Here is a 24063-nt window from a genome sequence, read left to right as displayed (position 1 = left end):
CGTAATAAAATTAAACGAAGAATATCCCATTTTTTTAGGACACTTAAGAATGCCTGAAGACTCTCCCCTTGCAGCAGCTTCTGTAGTAAAAGTGAGCACGTTAGGTACTCACAAATACAGCTTTACACCTGGACATTTCATACAGAAGACACTGTTCCAGAAACTAAGGAAAAAATAAGAAAGCGTTAATCCAGCTGTTCGGTAACGACATTTCTTGTAACAGGCTGGCACTTGGCAAAAAAACATTTCAGAACTCGTAAAACCAAACCTCAAGTAAGCAATGACTGAAGAGCACCAAGTTACCTCATCAACGTCTACATAACAGATCTCGCCAATAACTTTGTGAAGAACCAACAATACTCACACACGCTGCTGTCATCATCAACTTGCAAGAACAAGCATCAGTACCAGATGAAAACTACCTCTACGTTTGATGCTATATAGTCAACTTGCTTCAAGATGGGGTAAATTAAACCATCGTTCAAAACCACAGACCAATCCAACATAAATGAGTAACATATATGCTATTTTTTTAAAAAAAGCCCACATCATTGACTAACAGTAAACAGTAGTAAAAAATAACCAGTCAGACTTCATTCAAATGAATTAGACAACTTTTACTAAATGAAAAAAACTACATTTAAAATATGCATTTAAAACAAAAATGGAATTAGAAAAGAGACTTAAATCCATTTTGAAGAACTTGCTCACTGTGTCAGAAATCAATATAACTCTCGCATTATATAATGTGCCAGTTCATAAAATGTAAGTTATCAGAATCTTCAATTTAACATTTTCAAAGACGATACTGAAGTCAAGAGTTTTACATCTACTGATGCACATTTAGAATGGTATAAATCTGCAGCCTTCCCCCAAAGAATCTTACAAATTCAACAATATTCAATAAAAGCTTTTGTATTGCATCCCAAAGCATCACAAATCTGTGCCTTTCACGTATCCTACTATAAACTTCTCTGTATCTCACCATTTGCCAATCTTTACCCTTTTGAGAAAGGAGAGAACTGAAAAGAAATACTGCATAACTCTTGATCGTGTACAGAAATTATTGCTACTATAGTACACTACAAAGCAGAAGTCTATACAATAGTATATGAAATTTGATCATGAAAATCCAAAGGATATAATCTTTAGTGACATAAGCCTTATAATCACATCGGACATTCATTTAGCAGTTTTAGCTCACCACTAGTCAGCCAACCCGCTGTCCACTGATGAACATCCATTTAAATACACCCTCTTATGAAAAAGAATGTCAGCTGTCAAAGGCTTAGCAAATAAGGATCTTCATGTTCTGTGGAACTATGCAAGATGAATTCTGATGCAGGTAGGGAGTTACCTGGAAGCTAAGCATGCCAAAAGGTGTTTCATGCTAATAAAACTAAAGCCAAGGTACCACATAATCAAGTTACCAACTCATAGGCAATACCATTTTTGTCCTAAGTTAAATGAAGTGCCATAGCACAGTGTAATGTCAATAATTTAAAATAGTGTAGTGCACAAATTCATCGTGTGGCAGTTTAAGTTAAAAAGTCAAGACAGGTTTTTGTTCCAATTTACGTTGGCTGTCAAGCTATCCAGTCTGGGCATGTTGCAATTAGTTTGCCTTTTAATCACTACTGTACTATAAACTTTGCATTATAACGGGGGGCACATATTTGCGCGGCATTATTATGAGTAACATGAAGTTAGGGGGAGGATAAAAGATCAATGGCTGTTCTAAAAAGCCCCTTTCTTATTTCAAATTCAAAGAGAGCCAGGGAGTATGACTAGATACCATATTTGCATCATTCTAGCTACAAAATAACCAAAGTAAAAGCAATCAAGCAACAATAAGACCACATTACACAAATGGAACATCATGCTCTCATCTGGTTTAACTATTACATCAAGTTTTAACTGGGATGTTGGTCAACTTTAAAAACCGTGGTAAGTGTGAATATGTAGTTGCAATAGTTTTTTTAATACTTTTTTTTAAACTATGCTGGATATTAGAACTTGGAGCTATACTTGTTACAATACAGTGTCGCACATCTTTCTACTAGAAAAATTAATAAAGATCCTTTACCCGTCTCTTTAAGTTAAACGTGTGACATCATAAAGGGTGTCAAATGGCTGGATGGTTTTACAGTGCACACTTATTATATACTGTATTATGGAGTTTTGTCCTTGACAGATCTGATGGTGTTTCTACAATATTCCTTTCTTCACCTCTTCTTCGGTGGATTAGCTGTGCGAGGTGGAGTGACCGGACGTCCGGAATTCAGTCCGCCATACTGGTACTTGGCTTTCTTTTCAGATGGTTTCAATATCTTAGAGAAAATAAAGAAGTTCTTTTGAGTCACTGACAGCTGAGAACATTTCAAATGCCACTAAGCCAATACGAAATCTCAATCAGCAGGAACAGGGTGGGGAGCTGGAAATCACAGTATGAGCCTGCAAGTTTCTGAATCCTATGTACAACAGCAGTATGCGAAACTAAATCTACTTCTAAATCCCTCTAGTTCTGCCATTATGCTGGGGTGGGGAGACAGTGGGGAGCAAAGGTGCTGAAAACACCACATCCAAGGAGGAGTACAGAATAAAACCTGAACAGAATAACCAAACTGAAAGGATGCTATTAGTCTGCATAATTAGGTACTCCAATCACTAGGTAAGACTAAAGAATCACCTGAGTAACAGTGAAATGAGGATCTAAGTAGAGGTAGTAACTAATACTTAGGAGTTTGGAAAACGACAAATCTCATGCGGTTGTCTGGGGAATAGTTAGTTTGTAATTCTACTTCTCTGTCCACAGAGATCAGCCTGCTGTGACACCATTTCTGTACCTCAAATGTATCAACGCAGTCTAACCATAAGCACGTCAACAAGCAGACTAATTCAGTCTATACAGTCCAACACTTACAGGAATACTTAGTGTACAAATGTATCATACCTGAAAGGAACACATCAGAGTTTCATCCACACTCATCATGCCCCCTGCATTGTCAAACTCTCCACAATAATTTGGAGCTGAGAATAGGGTGACCAACTGTCGTTTAGCAAAGAATTCATATCCATCTTCAACCACCTGTCAACACCAGAGAGATTATACAGCTCACAAACGAAAAGACATGCACTGAAGAAAAAGGCCAGTCTTGAGACAAACAGAACTTTTATGAATAGAATTCACTAAAAAGGTGTTTTTTGTCTCAGCTTTCAAACAGGACAGTTTCAGTCATTTTTGAATATCTGGACAGTGAATGCCAGATCGTGTACCTTCAACTGACTGACAACTCCAACATTAACTATGCATCAGCTTCCCTGTTTAGCATTTTTATACTTGGAAGTCCGATTATGCACTGCCACTTTATGGATTCCCAGCATTTTATTGGTTATACCCTGAATTTGGATACATTTGACACATTAGTTCAGAGCACAGAAGGTCTGGATACTACCTTCACTGCAACTGAACCATGAAGTTTTACTTCAGTTTTACTTGTTTTGTGGAGTCAGCACTAGACTAAGTATAGTCTTTTGTCAATTTTGACATCTAAAAGCAAGGTGGTTCTGCTGTGCTTTCTCTAAGAGCACAATTCGCCTTTCAAATAGAGCAAGCAGTACAACGTAGCAACTAAGGATATTCCCTCTTCCCCAAAACAGAAGCCTTGCACTATAACACACTGAAATCAGTGCACATCAGAATGCTGCTCAATTTAGTCCAATTGCTGGGGTCTTTTGAAAGATGTTATACTTTTTTTTTTTTTTTTTTTTTACAAAGAGCTGAAGCAAATACATGAACACAGAAAGGAATCTTAATCTGCAGTTGAGAAATCTCAACATCTATCCTGCATACTAGTATTTTTTGCAGTAAAAGTGTTAGAAGTATTTAAGTGTTATGATAGGGTACCCAATCTTAGCCATACCACGATTAAAAACGTACCTTACCTTCACAGCATGCCAGAGCTTTTTAAATCAACTATGTAATGAAACTGAAATGTTACACAAGAAACTGAAACCTGATGTCCATCTAACCAGGATACTTGCTTAAAATAACTTGATAAAAATTGCAAACAAAAAAGTGTACTTAAAGACTGTCAGTGCCAAAAATAACCCTGCTTTCTCCGCATTTCAGCAAGTCAAGCAAACCTATGCCAAAGTACTCTAGGTTACTGAACTAAAATAAAGGCAGCAGTGCAAGATTTTATGTACAGGCTTCTAGAAGCATTCAGAAATCTACTGAATACTTCCATGAAGTCAAGTAGAGATCATTTAAGCCACAATTACTTAAGAACTACCCAGTATTGAAGTGGAACAACTCTGAAACTTCAGTGTGGTTCCTGAGTTTGTTACTTCGCCACTTTAAGCCTAGACATTTCATCTCTAATATTCACATAAAATAGTCTGACAGACAAACGAGATCCATCACTGAAGAAATGTATTGTTAATATTCCACTTCACTGATATTAGAAACTCAGTTCACTAGGAGACAACAGAAGGATGCAGCCTTATATTTCTTTTATTATGGACAGTTTTCTTTTTCTGAAAGTAAAGCAACACCAAGTAAGTTTAAATGTGTCCTAAAAGATAACCAACACCAAAACACCATAAATTGTAGAAGGGAAAGTTTTAAGCAACAACAACGTAATTCATACCTGGTGAGCTCGACAGATCAAATCCAGATCATGACGATTCAGAAATTTACTGACCACATCAGCACCAAAAGTGAAAGAGACCCCACGATCATTTTCACCCCAACCTTGCACATCTTTGTCTGGGTCAGACCACAGCAGGTCACACAGTAAGCCTTTGAAAGATAATACAAGTGAAGATGTTAGTCTTAGGCAGTATTGTTCTACAAATAAAACAGTTTTACCATAACTACTAGAACAGATTTCCTACGGGAAAAAACACACGTAAAAACACACAACCAAACAAAAATCTCCTTTGGAACAAATACAGCAATATTTGAATTTTGACTGAGACAAAAGATGTCTGCAAAAGCCTGGAGTACAGGTCAGGATTTGTTCCTTTACAAAGGACAGTACCTTCAGATGAAGCAAAGCAGAGCCAAACATCTCCCTGAAATAATACTTAATTGCAATATTCAGCATATTTACAGTGAGCATTTGAAGAGTTCAAAAATACAGCAATGAGTGCACTTTAAAAGACAACCATCAATTTCACAGCTCACCAAGCAAGCTTAGTTTGAAAGTCACATCAAATTGTAGTATTCTGTGCAGGACCGATCAGAAATACCACAAACAAATTTGTACTACAAGCTTCCGAATGTCAAAGCTTTCTTACAATACCTTAGTAACCATGACTAAATCGGAATTTATCAAAACAAAATTCACGTAAATGGTTTCAAGTAGCACTTTCAGCTTAATTGGACTTCCTCTGACTTTTCAAAAAGCTTCGTGCCAATCAGTTTGGAACCTAAATTCAAGTAATAAAAAACTTCATAATTTTTAGCACTGGTGAAGCACATGTCAAAACCAAATCTGTTGGCAGCACTCTGCTGCCAATGAAAGGTCAGTTAACACTGGAGTTAAAACTGTGTACTGTAGAGGATCCTTTTGTTCAACTGCAATGCCTCAGGCCAACACAGCTGCAATACAAACAAGCCAAAGAGCATTCAAACTGTATCTCAGTTTGCATTGAACAGTACTTTCTTTACTGACAATGACTAACCCTTAGGTATTAAAGTACTTAAGAACATTGTTTCACAACCGAGGAGACACAACAGGCTCTCTATCTAGCACTCAAAGTTTAATTTCCAGCTAAGTCAAGTTATTAGCTACACAAAATAATGAAGACACTTTTGAAAATAAAAGATCCTGCAAGTTATATTCAAGCAAAAATCAATGTCAGAAGCTTGTTGTGCAACTGGACTATTTTGTCTTTATACACAGCTATCAAATGTTTTTTGGCAACAGTTACAGTTCCTCCCTAGAAGCTTGCATTTATTTGATTTGCTTTTGAAAGATGTAACAGAGCAAGTAGAACTCCATTTTAAATATCTATCCAGAAATAAATTACTGAATACAGACATAATTTGATGAAAATTTACTGAAATTCAATTCTATACAGAATATAACATTTTTCAAAACATAATAGTTTCACTGCAATCCCTGGTGATTTCTTAGCAAGACATTTCCAACTAGTGGCAGAAGCTGCTCATCTCAACTGCTTAGGAAGACTTCCTCTTCTCTTCTCCCCCAGAGATCAAATAATCTTTTGGGTCATACACGGTTGTAAGCTAATTTGTCCTATCATCTTTTAACAGATGTGTAACACAACCCTGCAACAAGCTTATCCCATCTATACAACTAAAATTAAACCTTGCCACACCAACAGGTTTATTTTAACGTACAACACCTACCATGACAATAGGTTAGGCTGGCTGGAAGAACACCAGAACACAGCTTCAAGATATTCAAGATTGCACAAAAGGAGCTAAAGTTTCCTAATAAGTGACTGGTCAGCAACGCCAACCAGAATACCTTGGCCTCACAAAATGCAACTACAAGTGTTACTAAAGCAAATGATTTAAGTTGGAATACAGACTTAGATTTTAGCAAACAGCTTCCAAACCCCACGAAAAAGCCACCAAAACAAGAGGTCTTGAAACTGCAACTTGCAGGTGCACAGGCTTTTTCCATTAGACTACAAGAAGCTATTGTAATGATCCAACTGATCTAACCAGCACAAGCCACAAGAACACCTACTAGTAATTTCTACATCAACACAAGCATTTATGAAGAGGCATCCCTCTAGAAATGGATAGCTTTTAAGAATTCTTAACTTTCACAGCAGCAAGACTGCTTCAGTTTGTTTTCCAAGATATTTACTTCCATTCAATATTAGTTGCCTTAAGTAAGCTCAAAAACCAAAGTCCTTCTATGTCACTGTCACTTTTACCTCTACTGGTAAACATCTGGCTATTGCTTCTGAGAGCAAAACGAAGACAGCAAACCACTCAGTAGATCAAAAGCGTTTTTTTAAAAAAACTGTGCTTATTTTTAGTAGGTACTAGGAACGCATGATTTCAGTGGAGTGTCCATGGAAACTGGAATTACATTCTGCAAGGGCATTCCTGAAGTGGGGGTGGCTCAAGCAGTAGTATTAGCCTGTTGAATAAAACTACCTTTTCTGAAAGATCTGATAAATGTAAAGTTTGACTCATTTGTACTGACATTTATGTTGATATGGAGTGAATTATAAATAGCATGAGGAAGAACTTGAGTGTTTCTGTATTATAAATGACTACTTCATCTAGTAACGCATCTCAGTTTCAAGTGTGCATATACCAGCTTGTAGTGAAGTATAGTTAAGGGACAATGGATATTGAAATCAGACCCTGAATTACTCCTATGCATTAACACTAAACGTATTGCGCTAATTAGCAGAAGAAAATCTAATGACTGGTACATTGATATAAGCAATGAAATTCCAATCGCTCTGAAGTGGCTATACTTTACAAATCTGAAGAGGAAGGAGACACTACTGGCCCCAAGTAAAGAGAAGCCCAAATACTTCAAATAATACTCAGCAACCTTTAAACCGTTATCTTCTTTGATAGACGATAATGTTTGGGTGTGCCTAGCCTGGTCAAAGAAAGAAAAAGAAGCTGTTGAGTTTCATTTGATCTTCCATTAGATTTCTGAGTTTAAGGAAGGCTTGGGTAGGATGTCTCAGTCTGTTATAACAAGCAATAATGATGTGGGCAATAACCTCTAGCAGTACCAGATAACTGAGCCATCGTGACGAACAAGACTCGTGTCCCGCAAGAAAGTCAGCGAATATTGAACCGAGTTAATGACTTCAGTCAGTGCACTGCCCATACAGAAACTGATTAAACTCATTTCATCACTAATACCAATTTACAGTAAACTCCATGTCACTCACCTGTGTCAGGAACATCTGTAGGTCTCATAATTCTCCGGATCTGCTCCATTGACTGGAGATCTGGAGACAGTCCTGTAAGTACAAAAAACCCAAGTGCTTTATAAACACATTTTACCTGTAAAAAAGGGTTCCAGAGAACAAACAAAGGTTCAAAGTCACACAGCACCCATTGTTTCCACTGTAATATAAACAAAACGGTTTTCTACAAGACCATTAAGCTCCTGAACAGGACACAGAATAACATAAGTGAAATTACTAAGTTTCAACTGTTTTCCTACCATGCCACACAGCACAGAACTCTACAGTTAAGTGTATGCTCTCTTTAACAGTGCACTAGAGAAAGCCAGGACAATTAAAGTGGATGCACATTACCTTCTTTGCAAGCAACTTTCAGAAAGCTACAGGAAAATACCCTGCCAGCTTTAAAAGACCACAAGCCAAAGCAGCCTGCAGGTATGACTAAAACTGTAAGCAAGTTTCAGTGTGCTACCACCCATCAGTTGAGCTGCAGTCACTGGGTGCTGTCAACGAACACTAGATTTTGCAACTGCAATAGATCAGGAGCACAAAGGTAGTCAGTCAAGTAGTCATCTACTACAGCTTAGCTGCTTAGTCATTTATAAAACCACAGTAACTTGATGAGTCAAGTCATTTATCACACAGAACACACCTCTTCTTGCATAGTTTTGTCATATTAACATGTACTTACAGCCAAAGGATGGGGTTCCAAAGTTACTCTGAACTGCTTAGGTATGCACCCCAGAACTGTTTTACTTGGCACACAGGCATGACAAAAGTCTACTAGATGCTCTGGGATCTTAACATGACCTTAACTAAAGCTATGAAAGTGAGTTGAATACTTAAGTGACCTATGACAAGTTCATAAAATAAAGCAAGAGTGCCTGTAGTGCTAAGGAGATAAAATGTTCTGTATTAGCAAGCCATATCCATTTTGGACAGTCCAGAACTTTGAACGTGACAGGAAACCTGTCACTGGAGGGGAGTCACCACATAGAGTAACTTCAGCTAACATCCAGGTTTGGACAGTGGCAATGTACGTGTTGGATGAACAATGACTCCAACTCATCTGATGTAACGAAGGGCCTGAGGAACTTTCCTTCAAATATTAACAAAAAAAAGCTGAAATCTTAAGAGTGGTTTCATGATAAAAGCTTTCTGTCCTCATCAGCTTGTTGACAATACCCTGAGGTTGTGAAAGGTGAATCTTTTGATGAATACTGTCACAAAGACATTTAAGCCAGTTCTACTTGCACAACAATACAGGGAGAGTAAAAATTCAAACAGATAATCAGCTTTTAAACTTCAACCAACCCTATCACTTTTCCCTCCCCAAACCTGACCCATTTGCATGCAGAGTACATTAGCACAAAGGCGTGTAGGTTCCAGCGAGCACCACACCCTGACACAGTAATGGGCAGTCTCACTGATGTTAGCACAACCAGTTTGTGACTTTCTATGGGCTTACAGCTCTCAACATTTCAGGTTACACCCAAAAGATGAAGTTCTTTAAAAGAAAACTGTTATTACACACCATGTCTCAGTGCTGTAGCTGTTAATTTTGTTATTTTACACTGCTGTAAAACACCAAACACCCACAAAACTACCTGCATGTTTGTAGACCTCTGTAACTATTCAAGAGGCCATTTTTCCCCAAGTATCGTAACTTCCCTTGCCCAAACAGGAATAGCTAACGTCTGAAATTCAGATCTACAGACAAGAACCGTGCCCGATCAGCATCCCATCAAGGAGCTAAGGCAAATAGGCTGCTAGAACTCTGTCAGGCTGCTCCTGCTATGCTGACTGCTGCAACCCATGGATTGAAAATAAACTGCAAAGTACACTGTTGAATTAAGCTGTCTTGTCACATAATGACAGCTGAGCACAGAAAAAATACCATTCAGCATATTATCTTCTTGAAGTGTAAGAGCACACCTTTCCTAATGGAAAACAGAAAATGAGTTGTCATTACTCCTGGCAGACTCATCAAGTTCAGGCACTAGATTTGAAACCACTCATCATGTAGAGCTGGTGAAGTGATTGCTACATATTTTTAGAGTGTAATCCAGAAAGCTCCTATGATCTCTATGGATATGACATCGGAAGATCAAGAAGTCTCCCCAGCTTCAACATACATTTAATGTCAGGAATGTCACAAGATAAACAGGATTCCAGAGTGTGAAAGCCTTCTATCTAGCATTCTGCTAAACTAACACAGTTCTCATTGCCAAGATTAGATTTGATGTGGTCAGACCAATGTGTTTCATCAACATGATGCTACAGCATGGGCTGAATTTGTAGAAATTTGGAAGTTATCACAAAAAGTTTCTAAAGATTAGAACTAGCACATGGCATCATAAAGACGACAATACCACACAGAATACAAAGCAGAGCTGGGAATGGTTATGGAATGAGCTTCAATGAAGTGAGATAAAGAACAAAGAAGTTATCTGAGAGGACAGCTTTGAGGAAAAAAACAGAATATGACTTCTATGCACAGCATGGAAAGACAGGGAAGATTTAACAAGGAGGGGAGGAGGCAAGTGAGAAGACTTCAACGAAAGATCCTTTGGCAGTGTGAACATTTGGAGGAAGGGATAGCAAGAAAGGTTTGACTCATACTGTGATGTAGAGAACACAAAAGTCTGAGTAAAAAAAGCTGAGTTGGGATTTTAAGCTGTTGTAGATAGCCTACTGGGGTAAGTTAGGTGCCTTTTGTTTACTATGTTATGCGGTTTTGCAAAGTTTTATTATATATCCCATAGGACAATATTTTTAAAATAAACTATGCAAAAATGCGCAATATAGTAAAAAAGGCACCTACCTTATATCTACCTGCTAGCTTCAACCTCCAGCAGAGTTGTATGGTTAGTGCTGCTGCCTCAGTGTTTATTATAGTAGTAACATCATGAAAAGGCGTTGACAATCCATGACTTCAGGGGATCTGGAATGCAGTTTTGGACAGGATTGGAGAAGAGTGGAAAAAGGGCAGAGCTCAAGTGCTGAAGGGCCATTTTCATTTATCAGGAGCACACAGCACATTTAGTAAGCTTTTCACTTTGTTTTACAGCTTGTGAGTGACAGTAATTTCAGTTACAGATGAAACCTGTACACATTTAAGGGACAATTAATAAAACATTAAATGCTGTTTTTTCGTAAGGGGATCCTCTAAGCATACTATGCATAAGAAAAGTCTTCCTCCTTTCTTAAAGAGGTTAAACCCTCTCCTCCCTCCCACCAGTGTTAACAAAGCTTCACATTTTTCCTGAAAATAACTTTCTAGTCTTCCTGCTTGTAACTCAGACCTGAAGTGCACATAAACATTGAAGTATTATTAGTTTTGTCATAGAATGCAGCATTCTACTCTACTTGCTAAGCATCCTTGATGGCCTTCCACCACCTAAGCTTAATTATTTACCTGGAACACCCCTGTATTTTGTCAACACTCATTCTGTTTCCCAAATAAAACAAAATACAAAGTAGTACAAGAATAGCAAACGAACACTTCCTTTGCCAGCTTTTTCTGAAAGTTATGACACATTTTTAGCCATTGCTGATGACTTCCTCTGTGCATGCTGTTTTGTATCTTACATTCTTAAAATTTTGAGATCTAACTCATAATACAGGTAACAAGTCCTTAAAAAAAAACAGACACCACACCACAACGATGAGAATGAGAACAAGAAATGCTCCTATAATAAACCAAGCATTTCTCTAATATGCCAGTGCTACCTGGAGACCAGCATAGACACAACTGTCTGCATTAATTCTGCATTTAGAAACAAGATAATACCTCAGAGCATATTATGCTTAAGACTGATAAGCTTACACTAGCAGGCACCGTATGCTGAAGCTTCTGATACAAGATACAAGAGAAGGCAGGATCATTTTTATTGCACGTTCCGTGCAGGCACAGCCCTTGTAGAGATACTCATGAAGAATAAGGGCAGGGTAGCAGTCATCAATACAACCTCAGTCTCAAGAAATCTCTTCAGGAATTTCATGTGCACACTATGTTTACAATCCAACAGAGCTGTTCAGTCAAACTAGAAGTTTCTGTAAGGCTCTCGCTTCCACTTATCTCTAACCACCTCACTGACAATGCCAGTGTGACACTTACCAGGTCCTTTCTGGATCACTTGATACAAGACAGCAAGCTACTTAATAATGGAGGTAGTTGCAAGAAGGTGGGATGGCTCTTTCTACTACAACAGTGTTTGGAAAGTGTTGTCAATTCTTTGAATTGTGACAGGACTCTGCCAGGTCTCAAAGACCTAGAAGCATCAGTGCTCAGAAAAGCACAGAGTCTTTGTACAAAGAAAAGCACCTGAATAAGTTCTGATATGGGGAGAAGTCACAAGCTTCTTGCAGACCAACACCAAACACTTCGTTCACTACCAGAATCAAGCAGCGCTGGGACAGGTGGCAGAATGTAGGTTTTCCAGCAGGGAAGGTTCTGTGGAGTCAGGGCAAGCCATGGTTGACCTGATCTAATGTTAGTCTTACTTCAAGCAACAAGCTTAATTATGTGAGCAAAAAGGTCTCTTCCTCCATCTTACAAAACCAGCTAAAAAGGCCAAGACTACAGAGATTAGGTTACTCATGAAATCTGTTCTTTCAATTCACTGCTACAGCACCAAGTGACTGCTCTCTGTCCGTGCAGTCCTAGCTATGGCAAGTGAAGCAAATCGGGCATGAGTTCTAGTATTCAGTGTCCTTCAAAGAGGGATATATTGATGTAAATACTTAAAACACACCCCTTTGGCAAAGGCAGCCACGTGTATCTGGTTAGGATAACACCTGCCTGCTGCCAGGTGTACAGAAAAGCACAAGACATAATGATGACCTTTACAGACAATATAAAGATAAGCCTCTCCAGCTAAATATCAGGTATGCAAATGCACGCTCCATTTGATATGACATTAACCCAAAGATCAGGTTAGCCACAGCCTTTAAAAGCAGTCACTAACTTACCTCCGTGACAGCAGAAGATCTTCTCATCCACAATAGCTGCAATAGGCAGACAGTTAAAGCAGTCTGTGAAGGTCTTCCAGAGCTTAATGTTAAACCTCCGCTTGCCTACAAGAACAGTGCATGACATTAGGAAGAGACAGCTGTTTTCTTGAAGCCAACCTACAATACATTTCACAACCTGACCAAGGACATTACCAAAACATCTTTACAGAGATATATTCCAGTGTATTTAGGTTTCTATCTCCTGCAATAGTATTTCAAGGACAGCAGAAGAAGTATTTCAAGGACAGCAGAAGAAGAAATATTTAAGTTTAACCTTATTTTGGTAGGTACTTTCAGAAAGTTTCAAAGAAGGTTCACAGAATATTTCAAATAAAGTTCACAGAATACTGAAACCCTTGCAGTTTAAGAGTCGCTACTAGAAGTGCTTCCAAAACATACAGTATAACAGGCTTTCAGAAGGAACAGGCTTTGCTTACATTCATCATAGAATCCATAGATCCGATTGATGCTAGCACACTCATGATTTCCTCTTAAGAGAAAGAAGTTCTCTGGGTACTTGATTTTATATGCCAAGAGTAGGCAAATTGTTTCCAAAGACTGTTTGCCTCTGTCTACATAATCTCCAAGGAAAAGATAATTAGCTTCTGGCGGGAATCCTCCATATTCAAATAGTCGAAGCAAGTCTGTATACTGACCATGAATATCACCTGAATAAGAAAACATTTACCAAGAATTAGCACAACAGTGTGAAGAGCAGACACATCAAGAACTTAAGTCAGTCAATCACTTTTATTAACCAATCTTAAAAGAAATGCTTTAGTTTAAAAAACAGACTGGCAATAGGCATCAAAAAGGTGAGAACCAAGCTAACATTGCATTTAGTAAATACTTAAATTTGTGAGTAACTTACAATCTATGCAGAACTGCTAACTATGAAAACCTGAAAAACAAAAGCTACACAAGGAGTCTTCTCAATTAAGCTTAAGCTTTCTAATCATGCTCTGATTTATTCAAATTAAAACGAAGTCAGAAAGAAATCTCTAATTGAACAGTTACCTGGCCAGGAAGCCAATGTACTATGAGAAAGTTAAGTCACATTATTTATTGCAACAACAGGTCAGTAAAGCATCTAGATTAACTGGAGAGAAACCAAACATTGTGCTGGCAGTGAGCACTTACTTCAAAGGTCAACTGCCTGTCCTCCTATAACACTGCTGTACTAAGATACCCTAAATGCCAGGGAACAGGGATTTCTTTTGATGCAATTACTTATACAAAAACAGTACAGAGACCCAAAGGCTGACAGCCTTCTTAAGATATTCAACCCTGCAGAAGTATTTTAGGAAAAATAACTTACTCATCACACTGCCACCTTCGAAATTAAGCAGGCTTTCCATGAGACAGCTCTGTGCAGCAATTAAAACACCATGTCTTATCAGACTAGCCAAAAGTAAACTATCTGAGCTGCCCATAAGGCCAAAGATAATACCAAGCCACTCTACAGGAACTCATAACAATGCATCTGATGTATTCCAGCTGACTGTAGAATTCATTACTGGAGTAACTGAATGCAAAAAATCCACCTAATAAATTTTCATTACAGGCTATATGCTGATAGTATTGACTACCTCATAGTCCCTTACACTAAGCACGCCATAAATGTATTTTCTCTTTTGTCATTGTTCTGTGGAAAAATACCTGTTTTTATTAAGCACAGTTATTCTCCGGTAGAGAATTAGCTTCCATAACCATACCATAAAACTAAAAAAGCAGCAACACCCCCACGCCTACAACTTTTTCCATAATCTTGAAAAGGTATTCCCAGACCTGTATGCTCACCAGTTCAAGTCTTATAGCTACATACTCCAGTTACTAGTTGATGCTCTATTATGGAAAAAATAACGAAGCATAAATTCAACACTTCCTTCTTTAGGCAGTATCTTTTTTTTTTTTTTTTTTTTAAAAAAAAAAAAAGCTGTTCTTTACTCCAGGAGGGGAATTATATCCTCATTTTCTTTTAATGATAAATATTATGCATTACCCAATTGCATGCACTTTGAAGTTCAACCAGCTAAAATCATTTTCACATGCACTGCAACAAGAACAATTCTAGTCTACTTGATATTAGAAATCTCCAGGTTGTCATCAGAAGAAAACATAGAAGATTTGTCAACAAGTGACCATGATGTTGAGTCTAGTGCTCTGAAACTGTTTTATCAGTACTCAGACTTCATCACCATCAGAATCAATTACCACGTAAATAAATATTACATTTATTGTCTGGAACTACTTTCAGTTACATATGAGACAGAAGGACCAAAGGACTTAAAGGGTAAAGTTTCTACATTTTGTAGAATTTATTTTGTAAAGGGACCTCAGCATTTAATACTGTTCCATTGAAGGCAGTTGATACCTTAAAATACAGGTTCATATGGGCACAAGTTGAAGTCCGTCAGATATGAAGCCCTACGATAAAAGCTGCAACTATTTTAAAATGGACATTTACATAAGAGTACCTTTCATCTTACGTTAGAACGCAGCCATTCAAGATGTAAAAGCTTATTTTGAACTGACTTGATTACAAGAAAAGACAGTCCTATAAATGATCCCTCAAGCACTGTCTGAATACACTATATGGTAGTTCAAAGTAGTACAGCTGCCTCATTTGCTTTGGTGAAAGACATCATCACTCTTTCACTTTGAAGTACATACATCTTTGACAATTGCTCTAATACTAAATGTAGATGCACCTGACACTTCCATGTGCTATCGCTTTGTTTAGAATCTAATTTAAAAATAACAAATGCCTTATCTAACTGTGCATTTGCTACCTTATTGTGCATCTAAGAGTCCTTTCAGCTGTCTAGATTTTAAGAAGTGAGAAATTAACTTTGAAGGAGGCTAATTATACTTTGCAGACTTTGACTTATGCGGAATATTTGAGTTTTCACCTTTCCTTTATCTAAGAATATGATGAGACTACTGTAGTCTTTTCCTCAGCCTAGCATGAAGACAATGTGCTAAAGCTGGATTTTCCCTTCACCTTTGTGTTATTAGACAAGCTGGTCTGGTTTTTGTCTCCCCACCCTACCAAGAAATTAGTCATTTTAAAGTGACTTTGTCTTTACTACTTTTCTATTATTTTATTTTTATGTTTTAATAATTAGTAATATCCTCTCTTAATGTAAGGAAGATTGCCACATTAGGCCTGCCAGGAGGAAGCCTAGAAAGAGGACAATCCATCTTTGGGCATGCTAGTAACGAACTCAAAGACCGTAACAATTTTAACTCTGACGTTTTAAGCAGCCTAATTCTATAAATTTACTGCTTTCTAAGGTTGTGTCTGCTGTGAATAACTTGAAGGATGATTACAAGTCAGTATTTACAATACTTAACTAACAGTTTTAAACAAGCCTGCATACCTATAACAACAGTGTACTTTTGAAGAAGTCCAGCATATCATAAGAGCTTAGAGATGTAAAGCAGTTTCACCCATATTTGATGACAATGTTGTTTGATAATACCTGCTATAAAGCTCAAGGGATTTTTACATGTTAACAGATTAATTTATGATTTTTTTTTAACATTGATGCTTTCTTCAACACTATTTTTGAACAATGACTAGAAAAGCAATTCATTTCATATCATATAAAGATCTTTGTTTTGCTTACGCTTTGAAGGGAACAAGTACAACAGCAAAGATTTGCTCTTTCTGTTTTTAAAAAACTAGCTGCTTTTTGAAATAATGATCTAAGGTGTAGCAGCAGCTCCACGCAAGCAGTCCTTAGGGAAGTACAAGTGACAGGTTGCAAAATTTGCACTAGAAGAGAGCACAGGCAGCTCTTATCAGCAAGAGAACTTCCTCCTGCACAGTACCAGGAAGAACTGTTAGCTGCCTTTTCTTGACTTAATCCAATCTACATTGAAAATGGTATTTAAGACTGTAAAGACCTCAATCACTAATCTGTACTGCCCAAGTCAAGGTCATTTGCCTATCCCAGTATCTTTTTCATTGGATTTTCTTTCCATTCCAACTAGCATACAACTAAACCTACGGAGGTGTGTACGCTTACATAGAATACAGATATATGAAGCTTACATACCACAAATTTTCAGAGGTGCCTCTAGTTCCAGAAGAATAGGCTGGCTAAGAAATATTTCCCGTGATTTTATGCACAAGCCCCGAACTTCTGCTTCGGTCATCTGAACAATCTTCCCAGGACGACATCCTCGTACTGAAATGAGATGTTTAACAATTAAGACAGTTAATACACAAACACACAGCAACAGCTAAGTGCAGATGACCTGCACTTGAAGTCTGTATCTGACAAAAAAAGTCAGCACATATCACCGTATGTACCAAATGCACTGGAATTACATATTTCAAAAAATCTTAGAAACCAAACTCTTATACTGTAGTAACAGCCAGCACCTTAAGGTCTCCATGCATGCCTGCAAGTCAGGTCCCCAGAAGAGAACAAATGAAGTTTTGCTTTCTCCTGTATGTGGATAAATAGCAACTTGAAGTGTTTAAATGAATGACCAGATTATGCTAGAGTATTCACAGTAAGAAAAAAATCCTAAAAACGTTTTCATATTAACACAGAACGAACTTACTTAGGACCATTGAGTTCAACAGTTAGCTAAATACAAAGAAAAGACAACGGTTTGAGCTTTCAGCAGCTGAAATTGTCACATTAGAAATATGAAACTACACTACATTGGTGTTGATGAAATCTTTATTCCTATATAAAGGATCTTTTGTTACTGGAACCTCTGCATCTAAACAGAGACATTCCAATTAGCATGAAATTGAATTCCTATTCTCCTAAGTCAGGTCTTCAGAACTATATTTAGTGCTCGGTTTTCAAGAGCATTCACATTGCACTACAACCACCATCCTCTGACAAGCCTACCTGCAGCTGCTTCTTTCCACAAATATCTGCACTTTGGCCCATCCAGTTCAGTTTTGCATCTCAGCATAACCCAAGCTTCAGATCCAAACTAATAAACCAGCATATACTAGTGCCTGCAACAGGCCAACATCCTGTTCTGCCATCTGCTTCAGAGAGAGCAATGTTCAGCATTAAACAACGGGTAGCTACAAGAGAAGGTGGAACGAACCCGTAGCAGTTCAAATCCAAATGTTTTCAAACTCAAACATATTAAGACACTGCTCAATGAAAACATTAGCTGAAACTTCAGGAAGTCAAATATGAGATTTTGCTAACAGAAGAGCAAAAGCTTCACGGATAAAATCAATTCCTTGGTTGCCTGTTTCCTATATCGAAAACAATATTAAGCTTGCAACTTTTACTTTCCAAAAGAGATCAATATCATTATGTACATTCTATAATGGGGAATGTACAAGGGATACAAGGGGAAACAACCTGTTGTAAGACAGCTAGTACTGCAGTTCAAAAACTGTTAATCTCAAAAAGCTCTTCTGTTTTTCATTGCATGCTTCTCCCAGCGCACATCTGACCAATCTGACGCTGTGCTATGATTTTTATTTTTATTTTAAATAGGCACCAGATCTCTTGTTCAGCTGAGGTTAGGAAGCAGTCATAGGAAGAGATGAGGAGGTAGAAATGAAGAATTATCTCAAGCAGGGAAAAGAAGATGTGAAAACAGATCTTGGGACAGCCAGCAGGAGGGCCACTTTACCCACACAGCGGGGCTCCCCTGGAAATGACTTGCTCATCAGAATGCCACCAGGACAGGGCTGATACAAGTGGCGCTCAGCACTCCTTTCAGGGAAACCCCACATCAGTACCATATGGCAGGTGTCGCCTGGCAAGTCACGTGCTTCTAGCTAACAACTACGTTAGATACAGCAAACAGCTTTTTAGTAACTTTTTTTTGTCATAAAATATTGTTCACGCATTAAGATGTGGGGTAACATATTAAGAGAATACAAGGGCAAACAGACAGTCAATGTGATGGGAGAGCAAAAGCATACAGGCTTCAGTTTCACCACATCTCAAATGTCTACTAGATGATGTACTTATGGATAGCCCTTCAGCCCCAAAAAGATCACTGGCAAAAGAAAAAACAGGCCTTGACAGTTTTGTGCAGGACTTCACTATTCGATTTGAGAATACATGTACCTGAACGCTCCAACAATCTCCATGCTTTTCTAGTGCTTTGTTTGGGTAGCTTAAACAGGTTCCTTTCACAGATCTGAAGCTCACTGCCCAGATGCAACAAGCCAGCACTACACAGAAAGCTCCCACCTGACAGAGCACAGTCCTAACAACCACTCCAATGGCTATCATTTATTGAAATGATTCTGCTCCATTTTAACCCCATGGCTGTCCAATGCTTATGACACAAGATCATGCTGAAGAAGCACGAAGCCCAACTAGCTGCTTGTCAGCCATGTTTTTCTTCCACAAACTCTGTATTCTTTTAACCTCTTTTGATAAGCAATCAAGTTTTCTTCTGTGTTTAACTACTGTCATAACATTTTGCAACACCAAATTAAAACCAAGAAACAATTTAACTGTGCAATTTACATCTTATCTAGTTTTGGACCTCGAGCCCAGGAAACCCCACCATACACACCCCTAATGTTACCACCAGCAGTCCCAAACAGAGAGCGCAGTTCAAGGAGAGCACTCATACTACTTCAAATAGCTCTGATCCTACCATCTTAGGACGCCAGACTTTTGCTTTTGCTCCCTTTGAAACTTGATGGGAGGTTTAAACTTGCATCAATTGCTTTATAGGATAGAGCCTTTAATGCTGCTGGATTTCTGCACTAGACCACACGGCCCCTGACTTCAAATTCAGCTACCTGCCACAGACGGAGCATCCAGTGTCATGCTGTTAGCTCCTTGTACACTGCAGCCCCTAACAGACAAACCAATGCACAGTCCGGCAACCCTCTACCATGGTCAGATTCTCCAGAAAAGCAAATTGCTAGAACTACATCAAGCACGTCACTCTCTATCAGGAGATAAAGCACACCCAACGACCCCAGTTACTTTCTGCCCCAGGAAGGAGCCTGGGACACCACACCGTGATGAAGCCCTCCCCACACCAGCGGGCAGCAGCTCCCTGCAAACAGGTCCACTCAGCACAGAGCCTGGGATTTCACGAGGAATAACCACCAATAACGTGCTAAAGAGCAAGGAAGTTCTCTCACAGTCCCCGATCGTCCATAAACAATTTATGTATGGAAACATGAGAAGGTGCTGGGACCCGGGAAGCCTCAGCACGTTGCTGGATTCACACTGGGAGGTGTTGAAAGGTCAGCCAGCTAGTCATCTGAAAGGGCTGGGCCACGAGCAGGGCTAAGCACATCTTTTACCGACTTACACTAACAGTTTTGTTTGTGTCTCCTCGACTCAGCCGGGCACCGCTCGGATTGTAAATAGGAGCATCTCTCACCATATTTAGTTTTGCAAAAGCCAAGTCCTCAAAACAGATTTAAGAGGAAGTTCGGAGAATCAGATCTAGAGTGTAAGCAGTGTTTCTCAGACTTCTTTGCAAATGGCTACAGGCAGCCATTCCTGAAACTTGCTCATCAGAGCTGCACACACTGGGAGGTTTGCAGCTCACCAAAGGCTCTAGCAGCACCGGGAAAGCCACCCATTGCCAATGGCTGCCACTGAACCAGAGCAGGAACAGCACCTCGACATTAGATATAAATTAGTCCTCTAAAATGCAGAGGCTGTAAACACGCTTTGATTTAGGTGAATACCTTCAGTAGGGACAGCAACTCCTCTCGTAATTCACGGTGCCACGTGTGCAGTGCTATGCCAGAAGAAGCCTGTGCTGCAAGGAGCTTAAACCATGGTGAAACAGTAGAGAACAACAAATTAAAAGCAACTCCGTGCATTGTACTGACAAGCTATTATTTTAGCACAGTGTTTCCTGTAGCAATCCAAGAGATGCTCTAATCACTATTGAAGTGTTCTCAGCATCAACACAACCTTTGATAAGCAACCTTAGTAAGCCTAGCAACAGGAACTGGTCATTTGAGAATGGTTGCACAGTACCAGGAAAGAAAATCTCCTCCAAGGTGTTTGCTTTACTTTTGTTTGTTTTTATCCCTCCAAACTCATTCCAGAGACCAGCACATTATGTATGGCTACAAGGCAATAGTGGCCAGGAAGGAAACAGCACCCAGGAGCGCGGTTTGAGAATTGCTTGTTGCAAGTTGTGCAGGCATCGCTCCTTTTGCCATTCTCCTCCACGAGACGGAGAAAATCCACTAACCTAGTCTGTCATCCCATTTCTGGGGCGCCTCTCACTTTCACTAAGCTCCTCATTTTGTGGCATCACTAATAGAAGTTTCTTCAATTATTAAATCAGCTGTGGGGTGCACAGCTGTCCTAAGCATTTACACCATGCTCCCCAACAGCACGTGCATCCTGTTTACTGGACACCACTCACACTTCTAGCAGAACATTAGATCCCATATACCCTTCTAAGGATCAAAAAAAAACAAAACAAGGGCAGTATTGCTCCCTTTTCCTCTGAGCTCTTACTTTGTGGGCAGACGCATTTGTATGGCCACGCAGTAAAACACATCAGGGAGCTCATCTGTTCTGTCTAGCAGAAAAATGCAAGAAAGAAGCTTAATCTAGATAGCTCCCCCAGGGTGGAGGAGGCATCCACTGTGAACTTGGGCAAGGACTAATGAAAGGAATAAGCAGCTGGTTCTGCTTCTTTCAGCAGCATCCCCGGCCAAGGTATTTCTGGAATTGGGGCTTTCATGTTCTATGTTCATTCTATTTTTCATTTCTATTTGCCAGAGCATATCTTGAACAAAAAGCAAACAAAAACACACCACAACACCAGACTGCAAGCAGGCAATCCCACCAGTATCACCCAAGTTCATGTTCTCCCCTAGCAGTCTCTGGAATGTTTAATGATTGGCAACTATCAGCTACAGCACTTAACTGTCTCTCTCTTGTACCTCAAGACATTTGGGAATATTTGACAAATCCTGAACAGCCTCTCTAGGAGGGGAATGGATTTGGAAGCCAAAGGCAATACTACCCACTACTTTGGAAAAAAAAATAAAAAAAAAAAGAAAAAAGACAGAAAACACAGTTCTGACAGTTTTGGAAACATGTTCTCAAGTTATCTGCTCAATTTTTAAAATCCATGTTATAGGTTTCCATGGTTTTTAAATTCAAGAATCCTGGATTGGATTTAAAACGTCTTCCATTTTCAAAAGCAAAGCTTTTATTCCCTCAAAATATTTTGTTATTTAAATTGTACAGCTGTCACCCAGAATTATTTTGCACCAAAATGACAAGAGCCACGCCAACAATACAAGTTCACGAAGTTTCTGAATTGCTGCAACAAAATTAAGGTTAATGTGGCTTTCATTCCCACAGCAGCCTGTGGACGACAGTAAGGTGACTCAAGCCCTGCCACGCTTTGCTCCATTCAGCACGCAGCATACTGCTGAACATACAGTCTGTACGTGCACACAAAGCCTTTTGTAGGGTGCATATCTGAACTCCACGCTAAAACCCAAAGAAATAACTTTTTTGGAAGCTTTTTTCCTTAAAGACTGCACTTTTCCATCTAAGTGGTCTGAAAACAATAATGAAGTTGTCTTTACTGGGTGCCCTTAGATAAAGTATTTTGCTGAAGAACACAATTGCTGCAAGCTCACTTAACAGGACTTATTTAACGTTAAACAAAACAACTGCAGAATAAGAGACTGTCCAAGCCTTTAACTTCTAACCAGGAAAACAACCAAACCATGAAGTGGTGTTCCTCTTGCCCCAGAAGTTGGATTGACATTCTTAAAATTCATATTACCAGTAGAATTAAAGCTTCTGCTGCTTCTACCTGAGCAATCTCAGGTTGCTTCAGGAGAAACCCAGATCAGCCCACGACAACACCAAGCGCACCTACATCAAGCTTCACCCACTGCAGTTGCTTTTCATGGGCTGCCTGCTGCTTACTTGCGCAGAGAGAGGTTCCATGCACCAGCTTATGGTCCCAAACCTCCTGAACTACACACCATCCCAAAAAACGCTGGATCCAGAGCTGAAGGACAAGATCTCAGCAGTCACTCCACTCTGTAAGTGAAACACGTAATCCTAATGCTTGTTATTGGCCTGTACTTACTGTGTTTGGTTAATTACGCTTGAACCAAAAATCCATGCAACTAGCAAAGCATGAGGTAGAAGCCTCTTACTACGCTGTACTGTACCAAACGGTGATAAATTCTTTTCCAGTCTCCTTGCAAGGTTTAACCTATGATTAAAATCTCATGCAACACAGAATTTCAACTGCTTGCTCAAATTTTGACTTGATTTTTCCTCTAAAGCATCAGTAACAAAATTCCTAAAATTAGAGAAAGGTGGGGGGGGGGGGCTGATTATAAAGTTACAAAGTAACACACGAGAAATAGCAAGGAGGAAAATTGCTTAAGTTGCAATAAAAAAACCAACAGGGTTTAGCATGACATTTGCATCTCTGACTCCTCAGGTACTACATGTAAATATGGTTATGTAAGATATACAGATAAAGGCTTTGTATCGAGGTTGATATTAAATTGCCCCAAACCACAGAAGATGGTGCTGCAGAACTAAGACGAGCCAGCCTATGCTGCAAGCCAAACTGTATGACAGCACTATGTAAAGGCAGCAAACGGGGTCGTTTCTATGCTAAAATGATGAGGCAGATACAGACGGCACGAGAAGCACCTCGGGCCGCAGCTCGCAGCAGCCCTCCCTACGCGCAGAGCCTTCCCTGAGTACAGCATCTGACCTCACTGAGCTACAGCCAAATATAGTATGCTTGGCTTCGCCCTGCTAAACCACACACTGCTTCTTTTTTTTGTTGTTGTTGTTACATACCTACTTTTGTAGTGATCGCTCACGAGCATTTAACTATCAAGGGTAAAAAATCCTCCTATTTACATTAAATACAGCAGCATTGTTTTTTCTTTTATGCTGCGATTCAGCTGTACTCCGAGCAAGACTCAGAGACAAGTCAAAACTGCTGCAAAATATTTGAGTGAAACAGTAACTGAACCATGCAGGCCTAGGGCAGCACAGTAAGAGGACAGAATAAAGAAAAACCAGTGGACATTTTCTGACACCAGGCCCTTGGCCTTCAGCATAATTTTTGAAGCCAACTCTCCCATTCCTCCTGCACTTATAGAGCCAAGGATGAAGGGGC

The 24063-nt window shown here is 39.2% G+C and overlaps 1 protein-coding gene across 2 annotated transcripts in view; it reads right to left on the bottom strand.

The window, feature by feature from the left end:
* Nucleotides 1-596: 596 nt before the first annotated feature.
* Nucleotides 597-24063, bottom strand: part of PPP1CB (protein phosphatase 1 catalytic subunit beta) — a 28822-nt gene continuing 5355 nt past the window's right edge. For both annotated transcript variants that reach the window (XM_027454064.3, XM_072035723.1), the window contains 7 exons: nt 17007-17138; nt 13380-13610; nt 12901-13005; nt 7909-7980; nt 4653-4804; nt 2954-3088; nt 597-2330 (listed from right to left, as the gene is read on the bottom strand). In XM_027454064.3, coding sequence (XP_027309865.1) covers nt 2226-2330; nt 2954-3088; nt 4653-4804; nt 7909-7980; nt 12901-13005; nt 13380-13610; nt 17007-17138 — 932 coding nt within the window. In that variant the 3' untranslated portion in view covers nt 597-2225. The remainder of the gene's footprint in view (nt 2331-2953; nt 3089-4652; nt 4805-7908; nt 7981-12900; nt 13006-13379; nt 13611-17006; nt 17139-24063) is intronic.

Source organism: Anas platyrhynchos, chromosome 3 (genome assembly GCF_047663525.1).
Source record: "Anas platyrhynchos isolate ZD024472 breed Pekin duck chromosome 3, IASCAAS_PekinDuck_T2T, whole genome shotgun sequence".
NCBI classification, from domain to species: Eukaryota; Metazoa; Chordata; class Aves; order Anseriformes; family Anatidae; genus Anas; species Anas platyrhynchos.
The sequence above is the reverse complement of the archived record's forward strand: the minus strand, read 5'-3'. Positions and strand labels throughout refer to the sequence as shown.